General features: G+C 45.2%; 1 protein-coding gene across 1 annotated transcript; it reads right to left on the minus strand.

Annotated features, from left to right (window-relative positions):
- Positions 1-1,117: 1,117 nt before the first annotated feature.
- LOC311224465 (thrombospondin-type laminin G domain and EAR repeat-containing protein-like) lies at positions 1,118-27,150 on the minus strand (the record flags this gene model as incomplete). Its single annotated transcript, XM_084309469.1, has 13 exons — positions 1,118-1,745; positions 2,074-2,175; positions 2,287-2,465; positions 11,578-11,810; positions 13,884-14,088; positions 19,871-20,032; positions 22,162-22,232; positions 23,660-23,791; positions 24,067-24,223; positions 24,737-24,824; positions 25,427-25,797; positions 25,901-26,124; positions 27,066-27,150. 13 exons carry the CDS (start codon positions 27,148-27,150, stop codon positions 1,592-1,594), a joined length of 2,163 nt encoding a protein of 720 aa, XP_084165595.1. The 3' UTR covers positions 1,118-1,591.
- Positions 27,151-27,287: the final 137 nt, after the last annotated feature.

Here is a 27,287-nt window from a genome sequence, read left to right on the forward strand (position 1 = left end):
TTCATTCATTCAGGTGAATCGGTTGACAGGTAATAATAATAATACATTTTATTTGGTGGCGCCTTTCATGACACCCAAGGTCAGCTTACAGATCATAAAGAAAAAATAACACAGCAAGGCAGTTAAAAGTTGAGGTTAAAAACAAAACAAACAACAGGAAGTATAAAACAGTGAAGTTAAAATAACAAAACAAACAAACAGCAGGGGGTATAGGACAGTGACACAGGTTATAGTGAATATGCGAGTTTGAACAGATGGGTTTTCAGTTGTGATTTGAATGATTATAGTGAGTCAGACTGCCGGACATGTGGGGGCAGGGAGTTCCAGAGTCTGGGAGCCGAGCAGCTGAAAGCTCGGGCACCCATGGTGCTGAGGCGTGAGCTGGGGATGGATAGGAGTCCAGTAGAGGATGAGCGGAGGGTGCAGGAGGGGGTGTATTCCTGGAGGAGGTCAGTGATGTAGATGGGGGCTAGATTGTGGAGGGCTTTGAAGGTGAGTAGGAGGTTTATGAAGTTGATCCGGTAGTGCACAGGGAGCCAGTGTAATTGAATGAGGACGGGGGTGATGTGGTCGGATGAGTTGGTGCAGGTGATGATCCTGGCAGCAGAGTTTTGGATAATTTGTAGTCTGTTGAGGAGTTTGGTGGGAAGGCCGGTAAGAAGAGCGTTGCAATAATCGATCCGGGAGGTGACGAATGAGTGAACCAGGGTTTCAGTGTTTAATTGGGACAGAGATGGGCGGAGTCTGGAGATATTACGGAGGTGAAAGAAAGCAGACCGGGTGATGTTTTTGATGTGTGGTGCAAAGGAGAGGGAGGTATTGTCAGGTACAGGTAGTATTAAAGGAACACACCAACATTATGGGAAATGTGCTTACCGTCTTCTCCAGACAAGAAGATGGATACCAATTTCCTCTCTGTGCCTTCAGTAGAAAGCTATTCAAGCTAGTCTAGCTTAGCACAAATGAATGGAAGCAGATACGGACCACTAGCCTAGCTTAAAATTCTGGGAGAGGTGTTTTTGGCCAACAGCTAGGCTAACTGGTCTGTATCCACTTCCATTCATTTGTGCCAGATAGCTTTCTACTGAACACAGAGAGGAAATTGGCATCTATCTGCTTGTCTGACTCTGGAGAAGATGGCAAGCACATTTCCCATAATGTTGGCGTGTTCCTTGCAGGTAAAGGTAGACTACGTGGTAATGTAGTGTAACTGTAGTCTGATGGGGAGTCCAAGACTGTCCACAGGTAGGCACCACAGGGTATTCCACCCAAATTAACATTTATATTGTAATTCTACAACATTTGACATTTCCCCAAAATACGCCAAGATTTATTTTATCTTGTTTTATGAGTTTTGTGTTATGAGCAACTCTTAAGTGACCAAAATGCATTCTCATGACATCATCATTATTACATTGACCGAGATGGTTGAAAGAAAATGTTATGATCAGCCATGGTCCTGGTGCAATACCACTTCACCACTTTTTAGGTTAAAATCTCAAACACACACACACAAACATGTGACACAAACATACACATGCACACAAACAGACACAGACACACACACACACACACATATTATGTGTTTCTCCTAGTGAGTTTTCAGTTTGAACACTTTGGAGAGGGGTTCTCTGGCACTAGAGTAGATCAGATAAGATTCCCCTTCGGAGGTGAAAAACTCCCAGTCGCTGCATCCAATGGTTGGAAGCCAGTGAGCAGCAACAAATCCTTCATATCCCTGCCACCTGGTGACACACAACAAGAGTCACATGTCAATCATTCGAAGATCAAGACCTGGGCCTCCTAAACATTTCATCCCAGGACCTAAATTGAGTAAAATATCTTCTCCTACAGGCTTTTCACAACATGTTTGTACTCTTGTGACATAGTTCCCCAAAAGGAGTTCATCTATGACCCATTTTGGGACTCCTCCTACAGTTTAAGAAATACCACGCTAGATTAGTCCCAACCCAAGATATTCCCGCAAAAAAGAGAAAAGAAAAGTACAGTTTTAGCTTTACCATAAAGATAAATATTTAACATGGGAAGGGTTTCTGCGGACAAGTTGAGTACCTGTAAAGCACGCTGTTCAGAGAGTATGATTCTCCATCGAAGGAGTTGGCAACGACCAGGAAATTCTCCTCTCCGAGGCTGAAGAACTCCCAGTCCACAGCACTGAGGAGATCCAAGAACAAAGACCTTGAATTGTGTACATGCATGGGGCATGTATGTGTATGTGTATGTGAATGTGTATGTGTATGTGTATGTGTGTATGTGTATGTGTACCTGTAGGTAATAATATCTTGAAAGCGGACAAACAACTGTCCACTCATGTCTAGTTCATAGATGGTGGAGTTGATGGCGTAGCGACTGGGCCCGTTACCATGGAGTCTGTGTCCATTGGCAACGGCCAAGAAGACCCTGCTGCCAATTTGGAACATCTCCCAGTCCGTGGCACAGAATGTCTAGAGAGAGAGAGAGAGAGAGAGAGAGAGAGAGAGAGAGAGATGTGTGGTGTAAAGATGTTGGAACAGTATAATCCTGAGGGAGATGTTACAGTCACAACAATATGTAGGCAGAACCTAAGAAACATGCCTGTGTGCCTCTCAGTATGGCTGCTTTCATGCTCAGGCAGCACAACACTAATCCTTCATCATAAATAAGAATAATTTTTTTGTATCAACTTTTTCTCCCATTTTCTATTTTTCTCCCATCCCAATTTCGTATCGTCCAATTCAACCCTCCCCTATCTCGAACGCTGTTTCATGCCTCCCACAAGCCGGCTGCAATGTGGACGTGTAATAGCACGAGTCCCCTCCGATACTCTGGGTAGCAGCCGTCGCATCTTTTCACCTGCGCAGCGCGATCTTTCAGCGTCGGGTCTGCGCTTTGGAGGGACGCCGCCCTTATCGCTTCTTGATTCTACTGCGCAGGCGCACCAACCGACCTGTAGGAGTCGCTGTCCACAACGTCCGATCCCCACCCATCAGTTTTTCCTCCCCCTAATACTGCCAATTGTATTAGTACGGACGACCAGCCAAACTGAAAACAATGTGGAGAGCTGGGCTCGAACCCAGCGTCTCCAGCATTGCTGGTGAGTGCCTTGCCCACTGCACCACCTAGCCGCCCACAAATAAGAATAAATTCTTGAAGATAAATAACTTAGCCAGCAAACTCGTTGGTATTCCCACCCCCAACTTATCTGATTGTGTCACCTCATCCCTGATCCACAAAGTACTCACAATCATTCATGACCCAGACCACCCACTCTACTAGCACTCTGGCCGTAGGTGAAGACTACCCATGTGTAGAAAGACCTTCCTTCTGGCTGTAGGTATAGACTACCCATGTGCAGAAAGACCTTCCCTCTGGCCATAGGTGAAGACGACCCATGTGTAGAAAGACCTTCCCTCTGGCCGTAGGTATAGACTACCCATGTGCAGAAAGACTTGTTTTAGCAAGAGCTTTGTTCCCACAGCCATACAATCTTTAAACAAGTTACCCTTTAAGTTACGTCAATCCATGTCTTTGTCTCTGCTGTGTGACCCCATGTAATTAAGTGTTCCTGTACATCCTGTATTTTGTATAATTCTGTATGTCTTACTTGTTGTGTTATGTACGCACCTACTGTGGAAAAGAATGTCCTCCTGGGGACAAATAAAACTATCTATATATCATCTGTAAACCACAAATCATCACAAAGAAAGAAACACGCAAACATGGAGCCAGCAAACAGCTTTCTATGGGAAATTATTAACCCTTTCAGGTGTACATTTCTTTGGAATATTATCTCAGAATTCCATCTTGGAATTCTAGAATTCCATCTTGGAATTCTAGAATTCCATAGTTTTCAGTGGCCAGTGGCTATTGTGACATCATCGTCAGAATGATCAGTCCTCAAACTTAATCTCACATGTGAGATAGTACACCTGAAACACAGAACATGGTCACAGAGAGGTAAACAACACAATATGTAATGCAACACAATAACTCCAGCCTTCCAAACATCCCCCTCCACCATGGATAGCCTCCACACCTAGAACCCCATCTCTGTAACATGCCTACACAGCTCATTCATACACTACCGTTTGTATAGCCCTTGGACATCCTAGAAAAGCCCTGTCCTGAAGGGACAAAAGACAAGGATTCTGTAGTATATCTAGGCTGCATAATGGACAAACATCTTACAGGAGAGGCCATGGTTAAAAAAGCCCACACTAAAATCTGCCAGAAAACGAAATTCCTAGCTAGACAAGGGGAACTGTAATGTACAGTTTTTACGTCAAATGTATATACTCCCTTTTATGGACTCTTTTTGTATCACAAACAGTACTGTATTTGCAAATCTGGTATGTCATAAATGTATAGATGTAGCAATACTGTCTATCATGTATGTCATATATGTCCTGATGAATTGAAAATGGGGGACCCTGATGTAAACAAGACGAAAGTCTTTCTCTGGTCTGCATCCCCTTAACAATTGTGTGTATTGAGCTGTACTGTATTGTACCCATTCTGCAATCTGTTAATAAAGTTTTCAATCAATCAATCAATCAATCAATCAATCAACTACTGGACCAGGCAACACTTAAAATGCTAGCGGGCGCATTAGTACAAAGTCACTTTGACTATGCTGCCACCTCCTGGTTTAGTGGCACTCCACAGGTCCTGAAAAACAAACTTCAGACAGCTCAAAACAAATTAATGAGAGTAGTCACCTCCACGCACTCACCTAGGGCCAACTTTCTTTAGGCAACTAAACTGGCTTCCGGTCAATAAAAGGGTAATTCACATCAAATTAGGTCTCACACACAAGATACAAAATACAGGTCCGAAATATCTATCCAATTACTTTAATCGATTCCGTGACAATCATTCATACTCCACTAGAAGGAGCAGTACGGATTTTATTCTGCCAAAATTCAACTCACTAATGGGCACAAATACGTTTTAATATTCTGCAGCACTGGAGTGGAACAAGCTTCCAGTGGCCCTGAAAAACATCGAAGAGGGGGGAAGCTTTAGACGTGCCACAAAGAAATGGCTAGCCAGTGAAGTATAGAATAGCCACGTCTAGGAAGGAGAGGGTAGGGAGTGTTTTATGGGGTTGCTATATGTTTTATTATGATGCTGTTTTTTATTATGATGATCTATGTTTTATTATGATGCTCTGTTTTATTATGATGTTCTGTTTTATTATGTTTTATTATGATGCTCTATGTTTTATGATGTCTGTCCATGTCCAAAATCAGGGACCATGATGGAAATAAGTGCTTGCACTTTCTCATGTTTTTATCCCTTGGATGCTGTCTTTTACTCCACAATCAAAATCAATCAATCAATCAAACCTCATGGAAGACATCTTACAACATTTTAGTCATAGAAAATACTTGATACTGAACCTGTTTTGTAATATGTGAATATGAATCATCATCCAATTATGTTGCATTGAATTGCGTGTGTGTGCGCGCCTGTGCGTTTGCAAACATACTTATAATGTGTTAATAATCTGCTTATAACACTGTATAATTATAGTTATAAGCACTCATACATATTGATAATGCTTTATAACAATAATCACAAGACATTATAAAGCATTCTATAATGACTTATAAGCTCATGTATCATAATACCTCATAATTGCTGGTCATATATGGACATTCTCTTTTGCAAAAATATAATCCTTGTTGGCCTGTTTCAAACAGCTATGCCCCGAATGGGTCACTGCACTAGTAGTTATAAAAGAATACGCTGAATGACTGAAAGGACTACAGCTGATAGAGCAAGAAAAATGTCATGCTGACAAAATGGCAAAGCAGGAGTCTAAAAAGACATTCCAGATGTTTTTCAGATAATGTATTATGTTTCTAAACAACTTCCGGTTGTTCATCTCTACGCACCTCAGCCTGTTCCACAGCCACCTGTGGAGTTCCCCCCTACAGTACATCACACGTGGCTATCAATATGTCAACGCCTCAGCCATCAAACGCGGTTTCATTCAAATGTTTAATCAACTACCTGTCAAAATTGTATCTCTCCCAACCAAATAATGGCGTAACCACATGTTCTATTTTTGGCCCTGTCTTGGATATAAGGCCCCACCCCTTCCTCTCCCTCTCCCCCTCTCTCTCTTTCATTATAGATAGATAGATAGATAGATAGATAGATAGATAGATAGATTGCACAGGCAAGCAGGTTTTTCATACCCACCTCGGAGATAAGGATCTTATCAGAGGACACTGAAGCACCGCTCTCTTGAACACATGAATGGAATGCAAATCATCACCAAAACGCAACATTAAACTGCCTTTAATTACGGTATTAAACTCCACATAGCCTATACTCATGCACCCTCCAAGTCGTTGGACAGGACTCCCTCCTGTTTTCATTTAATTCCTGAGACTCATGATAACGGTCTGAAATTATCTTGTCATCATGCCAGTGTAATGAAACAAAGACCTGTTCAACCTGTTCTTCGTTTGCAGTTAATTTTTTTTTACTGGGAACAACGTTTTGTTACAAGGACCTTCATCCTTCATGAAGGACCTCCTTGAACAATGTTCTGGTATCTATACCTTTACCTTCACTGTTTGTGAGGGTCCTTGAACAATGTGCTGGTATCTGTACCTTTAACTCCATCCTTTGTGAGGGTCCTTGAACAATGTGCTGGTATCTGTACCTTTAACTCCATCCTTTGTGAGGGTCCTTCCTTGTACCCTTGTTCTCAACAGAGATATTTTAACTGCAAATGAAGAAGGCAAGGTGTGGGAGCTCTTATGTTTTATTGTTGTTGTTGTTGTTGTTGTTGTTGTTGTTGTTGTTGTTGTTGTTGAACCCATGTTGAACTGTCACCTTAGAATCAGCCGTGCAAGAGCTCTACTGTTTCTCTTTTCAGTAATAAAATACAACATCTGCACCCTTCCTCTACTGTAGCTATAGCTTACCTCCCATTCCAATAGCAAATTACTCTCTTGTTGCTCTACTCTCTCAACACAACAGTGGTGGAAGAGGTACTCAAATCCTTGAGTTAAGTAAACGTAGCCATACCCTGATAGAATAGTATTAAAGTCCCAAAGGTTAAGTACGATACGCTTCAGCCAAGTTTAGAATGAAATGTTTTTTTGTGCAGCAGAGGACAGTATATATAGGCAAGGCTTTTTATCTTGGTGTAATTTGTTTGAATTCCTGAAGATTTGATGGATATTTACAGAAGCCAGAGCTGGAGCTCAACGTCCTGGCAGGCGAGCGTTTGAAAATCCATTAAATCTTCAAGAATTCAAGCAAATTGACTGGAGTGTGTAATTTATCTTCAGTGAGATAAACTTTAGTTATTTTTGGAGGACCAGCGCCATATAAAGGAATTAAACATGACAAGACAATATTAATTTCATGCGCCAAACACCTTTACCCTCACTTCAAATAGACTACCCGAAGCAGAACACTGGATAACTCATAAAGATTGCACATTTATTGCAAATGGATGAATGGCGTTTCGACAAGGAAGGCGCTTGTCCAAACATCAATCACCCCCGCTGCAATAAACGTTATGAGTGCTCCGGTGTTTTGCTTTGGGGGGTCTATTTGAAATGCCCAGGTTGCCTGATAGAATAGTACTCAAGTTCTTGATATTGTAGTATCCAAAGATCAAGGGCACACAGTGTCATAGATGCCATGCTAAATGGTTAAACAAAGTGCATTGCCGCCATTAGGGTAAGAGTGGCTGACTGTGAGTGAGTGAGTGAGTGAGTGAGTGAGTGAGTGAGTGAGTGAGTGAGTGAGTGAGTGAGTGAGTGAGTGAGTGAGTGAGTGAGTGAGTGAGTGAGTGGATTCAAGCAATATTCAAGATTCAAGCAATATGTAAACTGTAACACACGAGGTAAACAAATTCTGGACAAATGCTATGGCAATATTAACAAAGCCTATACGGCCAAGGCTAAACACCCACTAGGCAATTCTGACCACAATGTTGTCCACTTAATTCCCACATATAAATCTCTGCTCAAGAGTAGCAAGCCACAAGTAAAAATGGTCCATGTTTGGAACGAAGACAGCATTGACACCCTAAGAGGCTGTTTTTCCTGTACCAACTGGGACCTCTTTCATGACCTGGACCTCGAAGAGGCCACTGATACTATTACAGATTATATAAAGTTACCCCAGAAATCAATAACTATGTACCCAAACAATAAATCTTATATTTCAAAGGAAATTAAAGAGTGCATAGTTAAGAAGAGAATTGCATTCAGAAACAAGGATCTTGTGGCCATGAGGAATTTCCAGAAAGAATTGAATCAGAAATTAAGGGGGGCCAGGAGGAAACAGAAAGAGCTATTTGAATCCCATTGTTCTTCTATGAACACAAAAAAATTGTGGGACTCTATGAAGTTTATGACAAATATGGCCCCAGCTAAAAGGTCTCTTAGTGTTCTAAATGAGGGTGAGAATGCCAACGAACTTAATAACTTTTATGCCAGGTTTGAGACTGCCGACTTCTCACAGGAGCAAGTAACGGCTCTCCAGGCACTACCTGCATTAGAAGAACCAATTATAATTGATCCATGTGTGGTTCAGAGACTGTTCTCCAACATCTGCCCTGGGAAGGCCTCATGGAACGGATGGCATCTCTGAAGTCATGCTGAAGTCATGCAGTGAGGAGCTGGCAGAGGCCTGGTGCCCAATCTACCAGAAGTCTCTGGACTCTCACACTGTTCCGTCCACCTGGAAAGACTCTATTATTATTCCTGTTCCTAAGAAAGCTAGCTGCAAGGAAAATAATGACTTTCGACCAGTTGCTTTGACCTCAGTGGTCATGAAGTGTTTAGAGAAAATAATTATCAATCTAGTGAAAACTGAGGGCGGCTGAGTGGCGCAGTGGGCAAGGTGCTCGCCACTAACGCAGGAGATGCTGGTATCGAGCCCAGCTCTCGGCGTTGCTACCGGCTTGGCCAGTCGTCATACTAACACAATTGGCAGTGTTAGAGGGTGGGAAAGCCGGTGGGTGGGGATTGGACGTTGTGGACGGCGACTCCTACAGGTCGGTTGGTGCGCCTGTACAGCAGAATCAGGAAGTATCGGGGGCAGCGTGAGCCTCCCACGCGTTACTCCTCGCCACTGAGAGATTGCGCTGTCTGCCTCCTCGTGTACCGGAGGGGACACGTGATGCAAGGCTTGGTCCTCACTGCAGCCGACCAGTGGGAGGCATAGTCTATCAACGTTCGAGACAGGGGAGGGGAGAATTGAAGGGAGAATTGGCGAGGCGAAATTGGGATGGGAGAAAAATAGAAAAATAAGGAGAAAAAGTGGATACAAAAAAGATCTAGTGAAAACTGATGTCAGCTGTTCTTTGGATCCGTTTCAGTTTGCTTATAGGTGTAATACAGGTACTGATGATGTGGCCTCAGCCTTGGTTCATTTCATTTGATATCTAAGCACTTAGAGGATCCTACCTCTTATGTCCGACTTTTATTTGTAGATTTTAGTTCAGCTTTTAATACGATACAGCCGCACCTTTTTAATTGAGAAGCTTTTTAACTAACCGTACACAGCGGGTCAGTGTTAACAGCACTCTTTCAGAATCTAGAACCCTGAGCACTGGAGCTCCCCAGGGTATAGTAAGTTCACCTGTGCTTTTTACCTTATATACAAATGAGTGCAGAAGCATCTATCCTAACAACCGCTTCATAAAATGTTCTGATGACACTGCCATTTTAGCTCTAATTAAGAATGACAGTGACCTAGCTGACTATTATTCGGAAATCCAGAGGTCTGAAAAATGGTGCGACAATAACTGTCTGGTTTTAAATGTTAAGAAGACTGAGGAGATGGTGTTTGACCCCAGAGGTGTTGGGGACCACAGGCCTGTGGTCATCCACACACAGTCCATCTCGCAGGTCTCTTCATATAAATATCTTGGGATTTTTGTCGATAACACACTAACCTGCAACACCCATGTAGATAGCCTGTGTAGCAGACTACAACAACGACTGCACTTTCTACGTCGCCTTAGAGTGCATGGTGTAGATCAAAAATGTATGTTACTTTTCTACCAATCTGTATTAGAGAGTCAGATACGGTATTACAGCTTGGTTTGGTAACCTGTCTGTACAATTAAAGTCCAAACTGGTCCGTCTGATGCAGACTGCATGGAAGATCATAGGGGTGAAAGGTCACCTATCCCTGCAGTCTATTTTTGAACAGGCTACTCTAAGGTAAGCCAATAGAATAGTCTCGGACCCCTCCCATGTCTTACATGCCGAGTATGAGCTACTGCCCTCTGGGAGGAGGAGGTTTAGAGTTCCACGCTCTAGACTTAATAGGTTTAAAAACTCCTTTATTCCGATCTCAGTTAAACTTTTAAATAGTGCCAGATAAAGGGCAACTATCGAATAACGGATATTTGGTTGTTGTATTATCGTGTATACTATAATATAATATAATATTAATATAATATTATTTGTGTATACTATTCTAATGTGGTGTTGCCAGACATCCTGCTGTGCAGGTACTTTACTGTATCTTTTATATTGTGTATCTCCTCTGTTTGGAGTCAGTTGTGTTGTGTCATGTCTGTATGTATGTGTCTGTGGCTGTAGTGGGTGTAAGCCCAAGACAAATTTCCCAGCTGATGGGACAATAAAGTGACTCTTGACTCGTGAGTGAGTGAGTGAGTGAGTGAGTGAGTGAGTGAGTGAGTGAGTGAGTGAGTGAGTGAGTGAGTGAGTGAGTGAGTGAGTGAGTGAGTGAGTGAGTGAGTGACATCGCCGGTCATAGAGGTGCTTGGCAACTAAAAAGTACTTGTTCAATATCGTTTACTCATATTACAGCATGGTGGCATACTGTAGTAGTAGTATTGTATTGTTGACGCATTAACCTCTGTACTGTAGGTTAAAACCCTTTTAAGCCTAAGCCTGAAATAGTCCATTTGGGTATATGTAGTTGTTATTGCTGTGTAATTGTCAGAGAATGTGCTGTGAGTAAGTGCTTGTCACCCTTTTTTTCAGAACTTCTTCAGCTCAATCAGAATGGGATTTTTACAGGTTTTTAGTGAAGTACACTGCAATTGCCCATCAATTTAGCTTAATGTCGAACATGGAACTATTATGCAACTGCAATACATATTTTGAACCCTGGCCTTTTAGATTATACTTTTTAGGCTCATTTTTACAAACTTTTTTAGGAGGAATTTTGACCTTAGTGGTTGACCTTGAAGCAGGTAGAATTCTACTTGTTTACTTCCTCAATAACTCCCACAGTCAATATATGTGAATAAAGTTCAGGTCCTTGGCTTTCAGATGGCACTGAGATTTTTTCGATAGCGCAAATACTCAAAGAGTTACGGTACAGAGAAGCAGCAGTGGTATTTGGGCCCCAGGAGGGGCCCGTAGGTTTTAACAGCTAAACGGGTTGATGGTCCAGTTATGGTTTACCTGATGTTTTTTCGGCTTATGAACTGGCTCCATGTCGTGTATGAAAAACCATAGAAGTAACTAGTACTTTGAAAAGTACAAATACCTCAAAATTGTACTTGAGTACTGTACTTAAGTATGATTACATAACTACTTCCACCCTGCCACATACCTTAATTGTCTGAAACACTTGGAAACTTCCGTCAACCCAAACGTAGATAACGGAGTCAACGTGAGTCGTCACTCCGTCGAAAGCGTTGGCGATGACCAGGAAGTGGTACGGTCCGACAGTGAAGAACTCCCAGTCGTAGGCCCCAGAGGTCCGCAGTGTCTGGTGGACCTCGAAAGACCTTGTCACCTTGCTCCACTTGTACACCACACTGTCTATGGTGTGGTTATTATCACCTAGAGACAAAGAGAGAGAGACAGGGAAATATTAAAAGCATGAATGGTGGCGCTTTAAAATTATCTTAGAGTAACAAAACAAGGATGTCACTCATTCAAGCAGCAACTCGCTCACTCACTCATGCTTAGCCGCTCCGCCCCTAGTGGCGGCACACAGGAAATGCGCTTCACATCTAGATCACAGATTCTACCTTTAACCCTTTCATTGATTGATTGATTGAATTGATTGAAAACTTTATTAACAGATTGCAGAATGGGTACAGTACAGTACAGCTCAATACATACAATTGTTAAGGGGATGCAGACCAGAGAAAGACTTTCGTCTTGTTTACATCAGGGTCCCCCATTTTCAATTCATCATAACATATATGACATAAACACGACATACAGATAGACAGTACTGCTACATCTATACATTTATGACATACCAGATTTGCAAATACAGTACTGTTTGTGATACAAAAAGAGTCCAGAAAAGAGAGTATCTACATTTGTCGTAGAAACTGTACATTGGAGGAGGTTGGGTACGTGGGGTGGGGTTGGGTGGGTGGGTGGGTGGGTGGGGGGGGGACTGTACATTGGAGGTGGTTGGTGGGGTGGGGTGGGGGGTGGAGGGGTTGGGTAGGAGAGGTGGGTGGGGGACACTGTACAACTGTACAAGCAAAACTGTACATTGGAATATTGACAACCATACTTGGTCATTTACTGTACATTGGAGGGGGTTGGGTTAGGACATTTACAGGGGCCAGTTTTGAATTGCAGTCTCCCGTAGGTGTTCTTTGAGAGTGGTTTTGAAAGTGGGTGGTGATTCACATTCCTTTATAGCTTTGGGTAGGGCGTTCCACATTGATGTGGCATAATTGCGAAACGTGTTTAGTCCCTTGTTTGAGCCGAATCTGGGTTTAACATGATTTGTGGAGCTCCCTCTGGTGTTGTGATCGTGGTATTCACTGACCTTTGGGAAGTATTTTGACATGTACATGGGTACCTTGGTCGTGTAGTGTATCTTGTAGACCAGGCCCATTGCAAGTTGCTGTACTCTGTCGTCGACTCTAAGCCATCCTAGGTTGTCAAAGTGGGCAGGGGTGAGGTGGGTTCTAGGAGTAAGGTCAAGCAGTAGTCTGACCAGTTTGTTTTGAGATGTTTGTAATTTTGTTTTTAGCGCCTTTGAGGTGCTTTGGTACCATGAGGTGCAAGCATAGTCGTCGGTCACTGGCTACATGAATAGGAATGAAAATAACATGTTTTAAAAAAGATATATATATATTTGATATAATTTCCTTTCATTTAGTGTTAGCGGCTAAATGTATTGATCTGAGAACCTATCATGTATTTCGGTTTCACCTCCTGAGGCCAAAGAACCTCAAGAATAAGAAAAATAACAATCAATCAAGTCAATAACTTGTCTTGAATGAATTGCCTGGGAGCCCCCAATGTCTTGAATATTGTTGTATTGTTTTAAGTGTCGGACCCCAGGGAAGAGTAGCTTTTGTCTAACCAGGTGCTTGTATAAAGACTCAGTGTGTCCTTATTTTATGGCCAGTAGCCACATAGATATATATCACTAGATGACTCACCCGCGCTGCTGGCCAACGGAGACCGACGTTGCCACATGGCGGCCATCTTGCGTGGGTGGAGCACGCCCACTCATAACATGCATGTCTATGGTGCATGTACTATTGAAATAACCACAGCTTGCTACATTTTCAACTGTTTGGTTTGTTAAAAACATCAGAGATGTAGTTATCATACTGCATACTTATAATGGACTATCATATGAATAAAAAAATGTATACTTCCCAGCAAGAATCATAGCCACGTTAATAACGTTTGTAATAAACCAAACCGTTTGTAAATCCGTCAAGATTTCAGCGATTTAAGACGATTTTTGTTTGTGCAGATCATCACCGTAAAGCAGTAGTACACTCAAGCAAGTGAACTACGAGGGAGACTCTGCCTTGAGCCATCTATGAGTCGGCACATCGTGAGTTTTCCTTCACCAGCGTTAAACCGATGTGGCCATAAATACGGAGCGGTGCGCCTGTTACCTAGGAACATTAAGTGGGCTTTTACCTTGTCTGTGATTGGCCACGGCGAGATAGGCATGGCCGTCGATGTGAAAGGCCTCCCAGTCCCGCGCGCAGTGGGTCTGCAGGGTCTGGAACTGAACAAACCTCCTGCTCCTCTTGCTCCACTTATAGATCACAGAGTGTTCTGCCTCTGGCCGTCCCTCAGCCTCCTCAGGCCCTCCGCCAGAGTTAGCAACCACTAGGAACAACTACAACCAAACAACACAACATGGGTAATATGAGCCATTATGAGTCTACAGGAGGAATCAAATGACAAGTGTGTGCGTGTGTGTGTGTGTGTGTGTGTGTGTGCGGTGTGTGTGTGTGTGTGTGTGTGTGTGTGCGTGTGTGTGTGTGTGTGTGTGTGTGTGTGTGTGTGTGTGTGTGTGTGTGTGTGTGTGTGTGTGTGTGTGTGTGAGCATGTGTAGCGGAGATGGAGAAGTTAAACTGGACTCCTCAGAAATACTGCCCAGCAACCAAAAGTGTGCAATTTTTATTTATTAATAAACAATATTTGGTTTTTGATTTGATGTAAACAGTTACACCTATCCTCAACCCCTCACCCCCACCCCTGTAGTCTCCAATATACAGTTGTAGTGCTGAGAGACGGGAGTCTGAGGCGATGTCCTGAAGTCGAAGGTAACTCCTTTAATATTCATCAGCACAACTACAAGATACAATACATTACATTATAGGAATGTTAGAGGTTCTAGAATGTTCTGCCCTGACATCATCACAAACGTTCCAGAATGTTCGGGCGGGAGTAATGTTCTAGAATGTTCCTAACAATAGTTTCGTGGGTGAATTATGTACCATTACAATCATAGATATCTATAGAACACTAGATAGCTTGCCCGCGCTGCCGGCCAATGGAGAGCGACATCACTGAACCGCCGCCATCTTGGGGCAGTCAGCCTTGAGTGAGAGTGAGTGAGCTGCACAGACAAAAATACTCATAACTCGCTGAAATATTGACGGATTTACAAACGGTTTGGTTTATTACAAGCATTATTAACGTGGCTATGATTCAAGCGGTTTGTAAAAAAAAAACATCTTTAAAAGATTTTTTTTTTATAAGTATGCAGTATCATAACTACATCTTTGATGTTTATAGCAAACCAAACCGTTTGTAAATCCGTCAATATTTCAGCGAGTTATGAGTATTTTTGTCTGTGCAGCTCACTCACTCTCACTCAAGGCTGACTGCCCCAAGATGGCGGCGGTTCAGTGACGCTGGTGACTCCGCCTTAAGCTATCTAGTGTTCTATAGATATCTATGATTACAATCACTACACAAGCCCCCCCAGAATTCACCCATAGTCAAAACCCCCCCGGCGGGGGGGAACAACTGCCCGGCCTCGGCGCGTGCGGAAAACCGGGGGCGGGGAGGGAGGAGCGGCGTAAGTGCTCTCGCCCTCCCCGACACCCGGGGGCACTGACATCGGTGAGGTCGCCGGTGACTCCGTGGGAGGCAGATCCCGGAGTAACGGCGGACGGCCTCTGCGGGGGGGTAGGGCCAACTCTACGGGGTGGGGAAACGTCCACGTGTGCAGGCTTGATCCTGTCTACTGACACGGTCTCCTTCCTACCACCCATGTCGATCATCAGGTCCTTGTCACCGTGCTGCAGGACCCTAAACGGGCCATCGTAAGGGGGGAGTAGGGACCCCCGGTGCGCGTCGTGGCGAACAAAAACATACTCCGCCTTGTGCAGGCCGCGCGGCATCCGGAAAACAGGGGTACCATGCTGCGACATGGGGATCGGGGCGAAGGTCTGCGCTGCTTCCCGCAGCTGACCGTGGACCAGGGGGTCATCGCGTCCGGAATAAAATCCCCTGGGACGCGCAATGTCTGGCCATATACCAGTTCCGCGGACGAGGACTGCAAGTCTTCCTTGGGGACACTCCTAAGCCCGAGCATGACCCACGGCAGTTTATCCACCCAATTGCTGTCCGTCAGGCCTGCGCGCAGCGCTGTCTTCATGGACCGGTGGAAGCGTTCGCATAGCCCGTTGGCCTGAGGGTGGTACGCGGCGGTACGGTGCAGCTTAACCCCCAGGCTGCTGGCGACCGCGTTCCAGAGCTCCGAGGTAAATTGTGAGCCCCGGTCGGAGGAGAGGTCGGACGGGGTCCCGAAACGTGCGACCCACGTGCTGATAAAGGCGCGGGCCACGTCGGAAGAAGATGTCGAGGCGAGGGGAACAGCTTCCGGCCATCGGGTGGTCCTGTCCACCATAGTAAACAGGTAGGTAAACCCGTGAGAGGAGGGAAGCAGGCCCACGAGGTCAACGTTGACATGATCGAATCTTCTCTCAGGGACTTCGAATGCCGCCAGCGGAGCCTTAGTATGTCAGTGCACTTTAGCCCGTTGGCAGGCCACACATGCGTCGACCCAGGTTGTCACGTCTTTCTTGAGCCCTCGCCACACGAATTTCTGTGAAACCAAACCTACTCGAAGCCTTCCTACCGGGGTGAGACAGGCCGTGCACCGCCTCAAAGGCCCGCCAAGCCAGCTTTTAGGGACTAGCGGGCGGGGGTGTCCGGTGGAAAGGTCACAGAGCAGGGACGCGCCTGAGCCACCAATCGCGGCGTCCGCGAGGCGCAGACTTGTATCCGCTGCCTTGAGGGCTTGGATGTCGTGGTCGGAGGTCTGTTCTGAGCTCATGCTGACGTAGTCGAGGCCCAGTTGCACAGCTCCGATGGCGACCCTGGATAGGCAGTCTGCGACCACGTTGGCCTTCCCGGCGATATGTCGTATATCCGTGGTGTACTCGGAAATATATGCGAGTTGGCGCTGCTGCCGCGCGGACCACGGCTCGGCCACCTTGGACATGGAGAATGTGAGGGGTTTGTGGTCAACGAAGGCCGTAAACTCCCGGCCCTCCAGCATGAACCGGAAATGGCGCACCGCCAACCAGAGGCCTAGGAGTTCTCTGTCAAATGTGCTGTACTTGCGCTCCATAGGGGTCAGTTGACGGCTGAAAAACGCAAGCGGTTGCCAGGCGCCGTCCACATACTGTTCATGTACGGCTCCCACCGCGTAGTCTGACGCATCGGTGGTAATGGCGACCGGGGCCCCAAGCGCCGGGTGAGCCAACACATCACCCAGGGCCGTCTTGGTGGCCGCGAAGGCGGTCGTCCTCTCGGTCGTCCAGTCGACAGGCTGGTTGGGGGACTTGCCCTTCAGAGCCTCGTAAAGTGGCTGCATGATTGTGGGCTGCCCGGGGGATGAACCGGTGATAAAACGTCACCATCCCGAGGAACTCCCTGAGTGCTCGGGCCGTCGGGGGTCGGGGGAAAGCGGAAATGGCAGCCCCCCTCCTGTCGATGAGGTGTCCGAGGAATTGTATGGAGGTCAACCCGAACTGGCACTTAGCCGGGTTGAGGATTAGGCCGTGTTGGCCAAGCCTCGTAAAGAGGCACCGGAGGTGTGCCAGGTGCTCCTCGGGCGAGGAGCTGGCCACGAGGATGTCGTCCAGGTAAACAAAAATAAACGACATGTCCCTGAGCGTCGAGTCCATTAGCCTCTGAAAAGACTGTGCCGCGTTCTTAAGCCCGAACGGCATCCGCAGGAATTCGAATAGTCCGAAGGGTGTTACCACCGCCGTCTTCGGGACGTCCGAGGGGTGTACCGGCACCTGGTGGTAACCACGTACCAGGTCCACCTTTGAAAAGACCTGCTTACCCGCCAGGTGCACTGAGAAGTCCTGGATGTGGGGGACTGGGTAGCGGTCTGGCGTAGTAGCGTCGTTGAGGTGTCTGTAGTCGCCGCACGTCTCCACCCGCCATCCGGCTTAGGACAGGCCCAGGGACTGTCCGAGCGCCGGATAATCCCCAACCTCTCCATGTTGGCGAACTCTGACCTAGCGACTGCTAGTCTGTCAGGATTGAGCCGGCAGGCCCTCGCGTACACAGGAGCGCCTTCGGTCTCGATGTGGTGCTCGACCCCGTGTTTGGTGGTCGCGGCGGAGAACGTAGGCTGTGTTAAGCTGGGAAACTCCTGTAGTAGGCGTTGGTACACGTCCCCTTCTGCGAGCGAGCTGGCTAGCCCGCGGTATACCACTTCCTCGCGCCTGCATGTCAATGAAGCATATGTCCGGGCGTCTACTAGGCAGCCGTGCCTAACGTCCACGAGGAGCCTGTGTGCACAAAGGAAATCCGCCCCGAGTAGCGGGAACTCAATGTCAGCAGTGACGAAGTCCCACGTGAACCGCTGGCCCCCAAAACACAATTCCACAGTCCTCGTACCGTAGGTGTGGATAGGGCTATCGTTGGCGGTCGTCAGTCGCAGACCTCCCTCCCCGCCGGCTGTGTCTCCCACCGTTGCGGGTAGGACGCTCCTCTGCACCCTGGTGTCGCAGAGAGATTTTCCGCCCGGAGAGTGTGTCCTTGATGAACAGCAGCCTGTTTGACGTGCCCGCGCCCACAGCCGCTACTGGGCGCGCGTGTTGGCGTTTCCCGCTCTGACGAAAGTGCAAGGTGGGCGGCACTTTGTTGCCCTCGCACCGAAACGCGCGTGGTAATAACACAGGCCTGTGTCTTTAATGCCGTCGGCCGCGGCAGTGGCGCCTCTCTCTCTCTTCGCCCCTCCCTCTCTGGGCGCGTGCGCTCGTGTCGGGGCTAGCATCTCTGGGGCTAAGCGCTGAGTGGCTAAGTAGAAGCGGTCCGCCTCTTCTGCCAAGGCACGGGGCTCCGTAATTGCCGTATTGGCGAGTGCCGTTTGCACCTGCGGCGGCATGTGCCTGAGGAACAGCTCCATAAACAAACAGTTAGGCTGTTCGGCGCCCAGTAGGTTCAGCATCATTTCCATGTGCTCCCACGGCTTGCTGTCCCCCAAGCCTTGTATGGCTAACAAGCGTCGGGACCGCTCTGGTCGCGACAGCTCGAAAATTCTGAGCAGGTGCGTCTTAAACGCCTCATATTTATCCTGGGCCGGTGGAGCTGTGATGAACCCTACCGTCCTCGTCGCCGTAGTGCTGTTAAGGCTCGAGACGACGTGGAAATATTTTGCGGCGTCATCCACAATTCCCCGCAGGGTGAATTGCGCCTCCGTTTGGGCAAACCATGCCGCTGCCGACTGCTCCCAAAATTCTGGCAGTCTGAGGAACCCGGCGTTTGCCATGTTCGGTTTGGTCTCTGAAACTTCAGCGAGAAGTTTGTCGGGGTCACCAGTGTAGTGCTGAGAGACGGGAGTCTGAGGCGATGTCCTGAAGTCGAAGGTAACTCCTTTAATATTCATCAGCACAACTACAAGATACAATACATTACTAGAAAGCTAAACCTGCCACCGCTTAAATAGGAATGTTAGAGGTTCTAGAATGTTCTGCCCTGACATCATCACAAACGTTCCAGAATGTTCGGGCGGGACTAATGTTCTAGAATGTTCCTAACAATAGTTCCGTGGGTGAATTATGTACCATTACAATCACTACACAGTACTGTATATTTGTAGATCTGGTATGTCATAAATGTCTAGATGCAACAGTACTGTCTACCTGTATATGTAATGTATGTCATATATGTTGTGATGAATTGAAAATGGGGGACCCTGGTGTAAACAAGACGAAAGTCTTTCTCTTGTCTGCATCCCCTTAACAATTGTGTGTATTGAGCCGTACTGTATTGTACCCATTCTGCAATCTGTTCAATTCTGCAAAATTCAATCAATCAATCAATCCATGTACGTATCGGCAGAAAACAAAGCAAGCACAAACAGTTCTCCACACACAACTAGAAGAGTGCACTTTTGATTCAGGCTTGATCAGTAGCGACGCTGCCTTTCATGCTGACAAGCACCGGCCGTGTGGTTCAAACCCATGGTAGAGGGTCTGAAGCGAGAGGAAGCAAACTGATGTGAAGGACATCAGTTTGTTTCTGTACGTAACACAAGTACGTACAGAAACCTGCCCACACACATGCATGATTGAGTACCCAAGTATGTGTTCATCCTTCCAGTCCCAATGCCCAGCCCCCCCCGCCTCCCTTCTACCTACCTTATTGCCCATGGTGAAGTGCCTCCAGGCCAAGGCTCCATAGGTGCTGATGTTCTGATAGAGCTGGAATTCCCCGTGGCTCCACAGGTAGACAGCAGACCCAGAGGCTGTGGACCGGTGGGCCATGGCGGCCATCAGGCCCACGCCGGCCACATGGAATATCTGAACACAGAGGTAACCATCTTGACATGAATAAAACATGAATATGCCCCCCCCCCCCCCCCCCCCCCCATATTTAAGGTTTTGAAGACGTTTTTCCATGTCCTCACTGAGAGTCATAGTATATTAGTATATAAATGTATATTCCACAGTGCACCCACAACAGCATTTCTTGCATATAAGTAGGTTTCTGTGTTTATTGCAGGGTTTGTACAGACTGGCGCATGGCCCACATTTATTTTGCACTGGTTTTATGGCTAACTAGCCGGAGCTGCAGGGATCCAGTATGAACAAAAACACGGATCGACAACATGATTGGTAAGTATAGGAAATAGGTTTAATCCTGAACGTTCCCTTCAAGACGGTTCTGCATACCAACGACTTATGCTACTGTGTATATATGATGTATTGGTTATTTAAGGCGTTTCTTACAATATATTGAATATGTATTGTACTGCTGTATTTCCCTGCTCCCCTACATATATGTGCATACATTTATACCCAATGCATAAGATTTAAGATTTGTTTATTAAGGACAATGCAAATTAATGAACATCATTTACATGAGTGTATGCATAACATCACAGCATGATAAGGACGTGAATAGCACAGGGCTAATTTCCACCCGTAGTCCTAACATAAAACAAACACAAAACGGACCATACAACGTTCATTCATAAAGATTTGCATGTGCATGTGCTCATATACTTACTCTCACACCCACATTTATACACACATACACCTACATTCATACACATACACCTACGTTCATATAATAATAATAATAATAATAATAATAATAATAATAATAATAATAATAATAATAATAATAATAATAATAATAATAATAATAATAATAATAATAATAATAATAATAATAATAATAATAATAATATATTTGATTTGTAGGGCGCTTTGTAGTTGTGGAGCAAATCTCAAAGTGCTACATTGTAAAATAACATAAAAGCTAGCAAGAGAGTAAAAAAAGAAAGAATATAAAATAAGCAAGACTAAAAGTAGTAAGGAGTAAAAAGAACACTAAAACTAGTAAAAGAGTAAAAAACATAAAATAAGAAGGGCTAAAACTGCTAAAAGAACATAAAATGTGTGGAAAACTAAAACTAGATAAAAATCAACAAAAGGCTCTATTAAAAAGATTAGTTTTGAGGCCCTTTTTAAAAGCATCCACAGTCTGTGGTGCTCTTAGGTGGTCAGGGAGAGCATTCCACAGACTCCCATGGTGCGGAATTTGGTCCTTGGGCGCTGGAGGAGGTTTGCCTGGCCAGAGCGGAGATGTCGTGAGGAGGAGTGAGGGGTGATGAGTTCTTTAAGGTAGAGGGGGGCGTTTCTGTGGAGGCACTGGTGAGTGAGCAGGGAGACTTTGTACTCGATCCTTTGTACTCGATCCTGTACTTTGTACTCGATCCTATGTGTGTATCCATACACACACACTTACATTAATACACATACACATACATCTACATTCATACACAATTACACATACATCTACACTCATACACACATACATGTATCTTCATACACACATACACCGACATTCATATGTACATACATCTATTTTCAAAGGACCATAATGAAAATAAGATCTTAAGCTTTATTGTGTTCATCCTTTCATTTTTTTGTGAGGCTGTATATAAAATGTATAAAATGTGATGTTGCACATTTCCCTGGATATACAGTATGCAAATTCCCCTTCAGGTTGGTAAATGTGAGATTTTTGAGGCCAATAATCTATTGATACAGTTCTAATACAGTGTATGTGTGCTTGATTTGTTTATAAACCTAACCTTAAAGGGACAGTTCTGTTTTTTGGAACCCTAGCTGCCTTTCCTACTTTCCAGTTGTTGATTGGAGTCCTTCCTCAGCACGGTCGATGCTATATCCTCATACTAGCTCTGGATAGTTAGCCACAAACCAATACAAAATCAATGGGGTCACGCTCCTGTCTGTACAAGCTGACTGAGGCTTGCTGAAATTTGCTTTGTGTGCACTGTGGAGTCGATTTCACTGGAGAATGTCACATTTACCATAACATATATATATTCTTTCTATTAAGAAATTCAATCAAACCACCAATCAATCAATCAATCAATCAATCAATCAATAAAGGATACCTCAACGTCATATGTCTCTGAAGTAGTGGTAAGGACCTGCTGTTCCAAGACATAATCCAGTCGCTTGTGTTCTAAAGGGGGAGATAGAGATATGTTTCAGTCATGTTTTAGACATGTCGATTAGAGGATAATGTTACTGAGAGAATAATTGGTGTTTTATTTGAGTGAGTGAGTGAGTGAGTGAGTGAGTGAGTGAGTGAGTGAGTGAGTGAGTGAGTGAGTGAGTGAGTGAGTGAGTGAGTGAGTGAGTGAGTGAGTGAGTGAGTGAGTGAGTGAGTGAGTGAGTGAGTGAGTGAGTGAAGATCCCTCGCCCCTCTGGGAATTCCCATATGAATCAGACGTTGTTTTTCTCATGAACTATAGTAAACCTCTATACCCTCGAGGGAGCAGATCAAATCTGTTCATTTCAGCCCCAAACGTGACCACAATGTCATGTCTTTTTATGGACGGAATGGAATGAAACACGATTAAATAATAAACAAATAATTAAAGGTAGGCAAAAGGTGACATGGTACTGCACTTTGTTTACAGTTTTTGTTTTTGTCTGACATGTGGATTGGATTTCATTGGATCTCTGGAATCACCAAGGGAATCACCAAGCACCCCCTTCCTAGATTAGATTCAGCACAAGTACAGTACAACGGAAATTATTTTGTACAATGTACAACTGGGTACAAAATATACAAATTAGTACCACTGAGTGTAGTGCTAATCAGATGTATGTACAGAGTAGTATAATAAATAAAGACAGTACAGGTGCAGCTCAATAAATTAGAATATCGTGGAAAAGTCTATATATGTCACTGTATTCACTGTCATTTGTGCAAAAGGAGCCCCAACCAAGTACTGAACATACTTTTCAGAAGGCCGACATTTCTATTTACAAAAGAAAAATACATCTATTTTAAAATGTTTATTGGTGATACAGACTTTTGGGCTTTCATGAGCTGTAAGACATAATCATCAAAATTAAAACAAATAAAGGCTTGAAATATTTCACTTTGTGTGTAATGATCTATAATATATGAGAGTTTCACTTTTTGAATTGAATTACTGAAATAAAATTACTTTTCCACCATATTCTAATTTATCGAGCTGCACCTGTATGACTACTACTAGCCAGCAGCGTAACTAGTTGTGTGACCCTCATGCTGACGAAGGCTTAAACGTCACCAAGTATTAATTTGATGCGAGGGCTTGAAAGAAAAGCAAATGGGTTCCCACGAGTGAGTGGGTGAGTGAGTGGGTGGGTGGGTGAGTGAGTGAGTGAGTGAGTGAGTGAGTGAGTGAGTGAGTGAGTGAGTGAGTGAGTGAGTGAGTGAGTGAGCAAGAGAGTGAGTGCGTGAGTGAGTGGGTGAGTGAGTGAGTGAGTGAGTGAGTGAGTGAGTGAGTGAGTGAGTGAGTGAGTGAGTGAGTGAGTGAGTGAGTGAGTGAGTGAGTGAGTGAGTGAGTGAGTGAGTGAGTGAGTGATAGAGTGGTCTTAACTTGTCTCTCTCACCCTCCAGCATGGGGATCCAACCTGCACCGTCACAAAGGTAGAGGCCCTTCTTTACAGGGTTGAACCACAGCTGACCTCGACGTGGCTCTGAACACGACCACTCCAATCCCACAGACACTCGCACCTGTGACTCTGGGGGGGGGAGAGAAAGAGAAAGAGAGAGGGGGGGCGGATGGACAGACAGAAGGAAAGAAAGAAAGAAAGAAAGAAAGAAAGAAAGAAAGAAAGAAAGAAAGAAAGAAAGAAAGAAAGAAAGAAAGAAAGAAAGAAAGAAAGAAAGAAAGAAAGAAAGAAAGACAGACAGACAGACAGACAGACAGACAGACAGAAAGTAACAGAGATAAAAGTCTTGTGCCTTGTTGCACTGTATCATATGTCTTCACAGTGCAGTGCAGGTTGCAGATTACCATATAGAGGCAGGTGGACATCAGTCTCCTGTGTCTTGACTGGCGGGTCCAGCAACACAGGCGGTACTGACAGTGTGACCGGTGTGGCGTTGGCGGACGGGCAGACCTGAGGGGTGGCATCACAACCTGGTACCAGAACCAGCTGCCGGAGCAGACCCTGAACACACAGCAAATAAGAAGGGAAAATATAGAGAGAGACGGTATTTATGCCTAGAGATAAAGATATTGACGCTATACCCAGAGATAAGGATATTGATCTACCTGGAGATATATACAGGTAGATAACATCAATATCTATCTTTAGGTAGATAACATCAATATATTTGTCTCTAGAGATAAATATATATTGATGTTATCTACCTTGAGATAGATATATTATACATGCAGCATGGTAGCTTTGTATTATATTTTACTTACTGCCCCCCCCCCCCCCCCCCATTTATTGTATATGTTTATTACACTTTTTTAATCTTACATATTTTACATGTATCGTCAGCGATGTTGCCATTTCTTTTAATACTTTATTCTGGCATTTGTACAGTGCATTTGCATTGCAATTTACAACGCATTGCAAATGTGCCATAAAAACAAATCAATTCATTGATTATACTAATCATAACCACTTGTAAAAGCGTGTGTGTATGAGTTCTTATGAGCCCTGAGTTTTTACTGAAAATGGGCCTTTCCGTCTCCCGCGGCTGCCGACGTGGAACCTGGATCCCCGGATGTCGATGGCGGGAAAAGACTTTGAGGGAACCCTGCGGACGACAATACAACACATGACAATTCGACACACGACAATATGACACACGACAATTCGACACACGACAATATGACAATACAAAACACAACAATACAAAACACGACAATACAAAACACGACAATACGACACACAACAATACGACACACGACACTACAACACATGACAATACAATACAACACACAACAAAATGGTCCTTTCAAGAGGATGACGTGAATATCCATCTCCTCTTCGTAAGGAATAAGTAGGCTCTGAGACTAGACTCAGAGCCTACTAGCGTGCCTCAACCCTATAAGCCAGAGGGAATTTCCACCATACCACTAAAACCATCTATCACACACTGTCAGGACGGCTGTGATGTGCCCATAGGCAGCTGGTAGATCTTTGGAACAGTGCAATTATGCAGTGATGAAGGATCTACACAATAAACTGTCCCTAAAGGGAATTGTGAGGGAAGAGAAGCATGGAAGGAAGGATGAAAGAAGGCTGAGAAAGCAGGGAGATGGGGATGAAGACAGAAAAGATGGAAGAATGTATAGAAACCAGAGACATACAAAGGTAATCAGCGCAGAGGAGGAACAGAGATCAGATTAGACTCACATCTCCAGCGGAGAGCCGCAGTCCACCGTGAGCCGGACGTGGTGGCCACTGATAGCCAGAACCACCGTATGCCATTGGTTATCGGCCAACCGCAAGCCTCGGAACGCCCATCGCTCTGTGACCCCTCCATGACCTCTGAACAGGAAGTGCAGGCGGTCTCTCGAGAACCTCAGCCCCAGGATGAGTCGTCTGCTATTCTCACCCTTCTCTCCCCTCTTCTCGCCGACGTTCTCTCTGTCCTGCTCCCCGTTGTTCGTCGTCTCCTCTCTGTTGCTCCCTAGATCTAGTCTTCCATCCTTCTCATACTCTTGCCCTGTTCTATTCCCTTCTTTACCTTCCTCCTCCACCACGGAAAATATATATTCGTTTCTCTGAAAGACAAGCAGGGCTCAGAAATTTATTAATTTATTCATTAAATTACTCAAAATATGAGTTTGTTTCTGCTGTGATCTGATCACCGAGGTCACACCTTACCTTTGGCGCAGTGCGGGTGACCTTCAGGGTCACGATAATAGAGAATTCTTGGGGGAAAAGGTCACAGTTCACCAAGAGTTGCGAGGAGGGGAAACTCAAGGAAGCGTGAGGGTGGGAGAAACGCAGACCCCTCACGCCGCCGTCCTGCACCATGCGCAGTCCTGGGGCGGGTACGGAGGTTTCTCCCGGGAGCACGCGGGATAGGAGGTCCAGGGGAAGAGGATCTGTAGAGGATGGATGATAAGATAGGAGAGGGGAGTTGAAATAGAAGAGGAAAGGGGTAAGGAGAAGACAAGACAGGGGAAGAGAGGAGAAGAAAGAACAAATATGAGTAGAATAAAGAAGAGAAGAGGTGAGAAGAGAAGAGAAGAGGAGAGGAAAGAAGAGAATAGAAGAGAAGAGAGGAGGAGAGGAGAGGATAGAAGAGTTGTCACAGTAATTTCCAATATCACAGAGAGAGAGAGAGAGAGTTTACCAAGGAAAGAGCTGTGCTACAAACTCATTAACTACATCACATCCTCGAGTGCCTGGTACGTGGGAAACAGCCCTGGGTGGTGTCGGGGCAACAGCAGGGGGCTGATTGGGTGTCATTAGAAAAAAGACCTACAGTGAAGGGGGGGCGGGGGGCAACAATCAGTAATTTCCCAGATAGATTCTCTTCATAAATCTGTCCTATGTGCCCTTGTGATAATATAGTTAGCATATAAGCTTCTTGCAGAGTCTGTTGAGCACATTATCTAATTTCTCTACTGACAGATGTATGTGTTTATGTTTTCCCATAACCTTGTATTGCACGTATAGCATAACAAACACGACTCATACTGCACTGTAAACACACACACACACACACACACACACACACACACACACACACACACACTCACACTCACATTATCCTAAGGAATTTTAACCCTGGGGCTGTCCCGGGCAATTGACACTTCAGATGAAACCATAAACCATCCATCAAACAATCATTAACCATACTTCAGAAGGGTTAGATTGCATGCAGCTACACTGAAAGGACAGATGAGTTTAGTAGCGTGGGAGAGAGAGAGAGAGAGAGAGAGAGAGAGAGAGAGAGAGAGAGAGAGAGAGAGGAGAGAAAGAGAGAGACAGAGAGAAAGAGAGACAGATACACAGAACAGAAAATAGACTAGAACAGTACCTGTGCAGTGTCTCCATGTCTCTGTTGCCGTGTCAATGGGCCTCAACCCCGAGAGCAGGAACAGCACTATCGTCAGCGATGACATCACAGCCAATCACAACAGCAGCCTATTTGATCCAGATGCCAACTGGCCCTCCTGCCCCCATGTCAAAGAGGTCTCTCCCCCCCCTCTCTCTCTCTCTCTCTCTCTCTCTCTCTCTCTCTCTCTCTCTCTCTCTCTCT

The sequence above is a fragment of the Notolepis coatsorum genome (genome assembly GCF_963971535.1).
Source record: "Notolepis coatsorum genome assembly, chromosome: 3".
Taxonomy (NCBI): Eukaryota; Metazoa; Chordata; class Actinopteri; order Aulopiformes; family Paralepididae; genus Notolepis; species Notolepis coatsorum.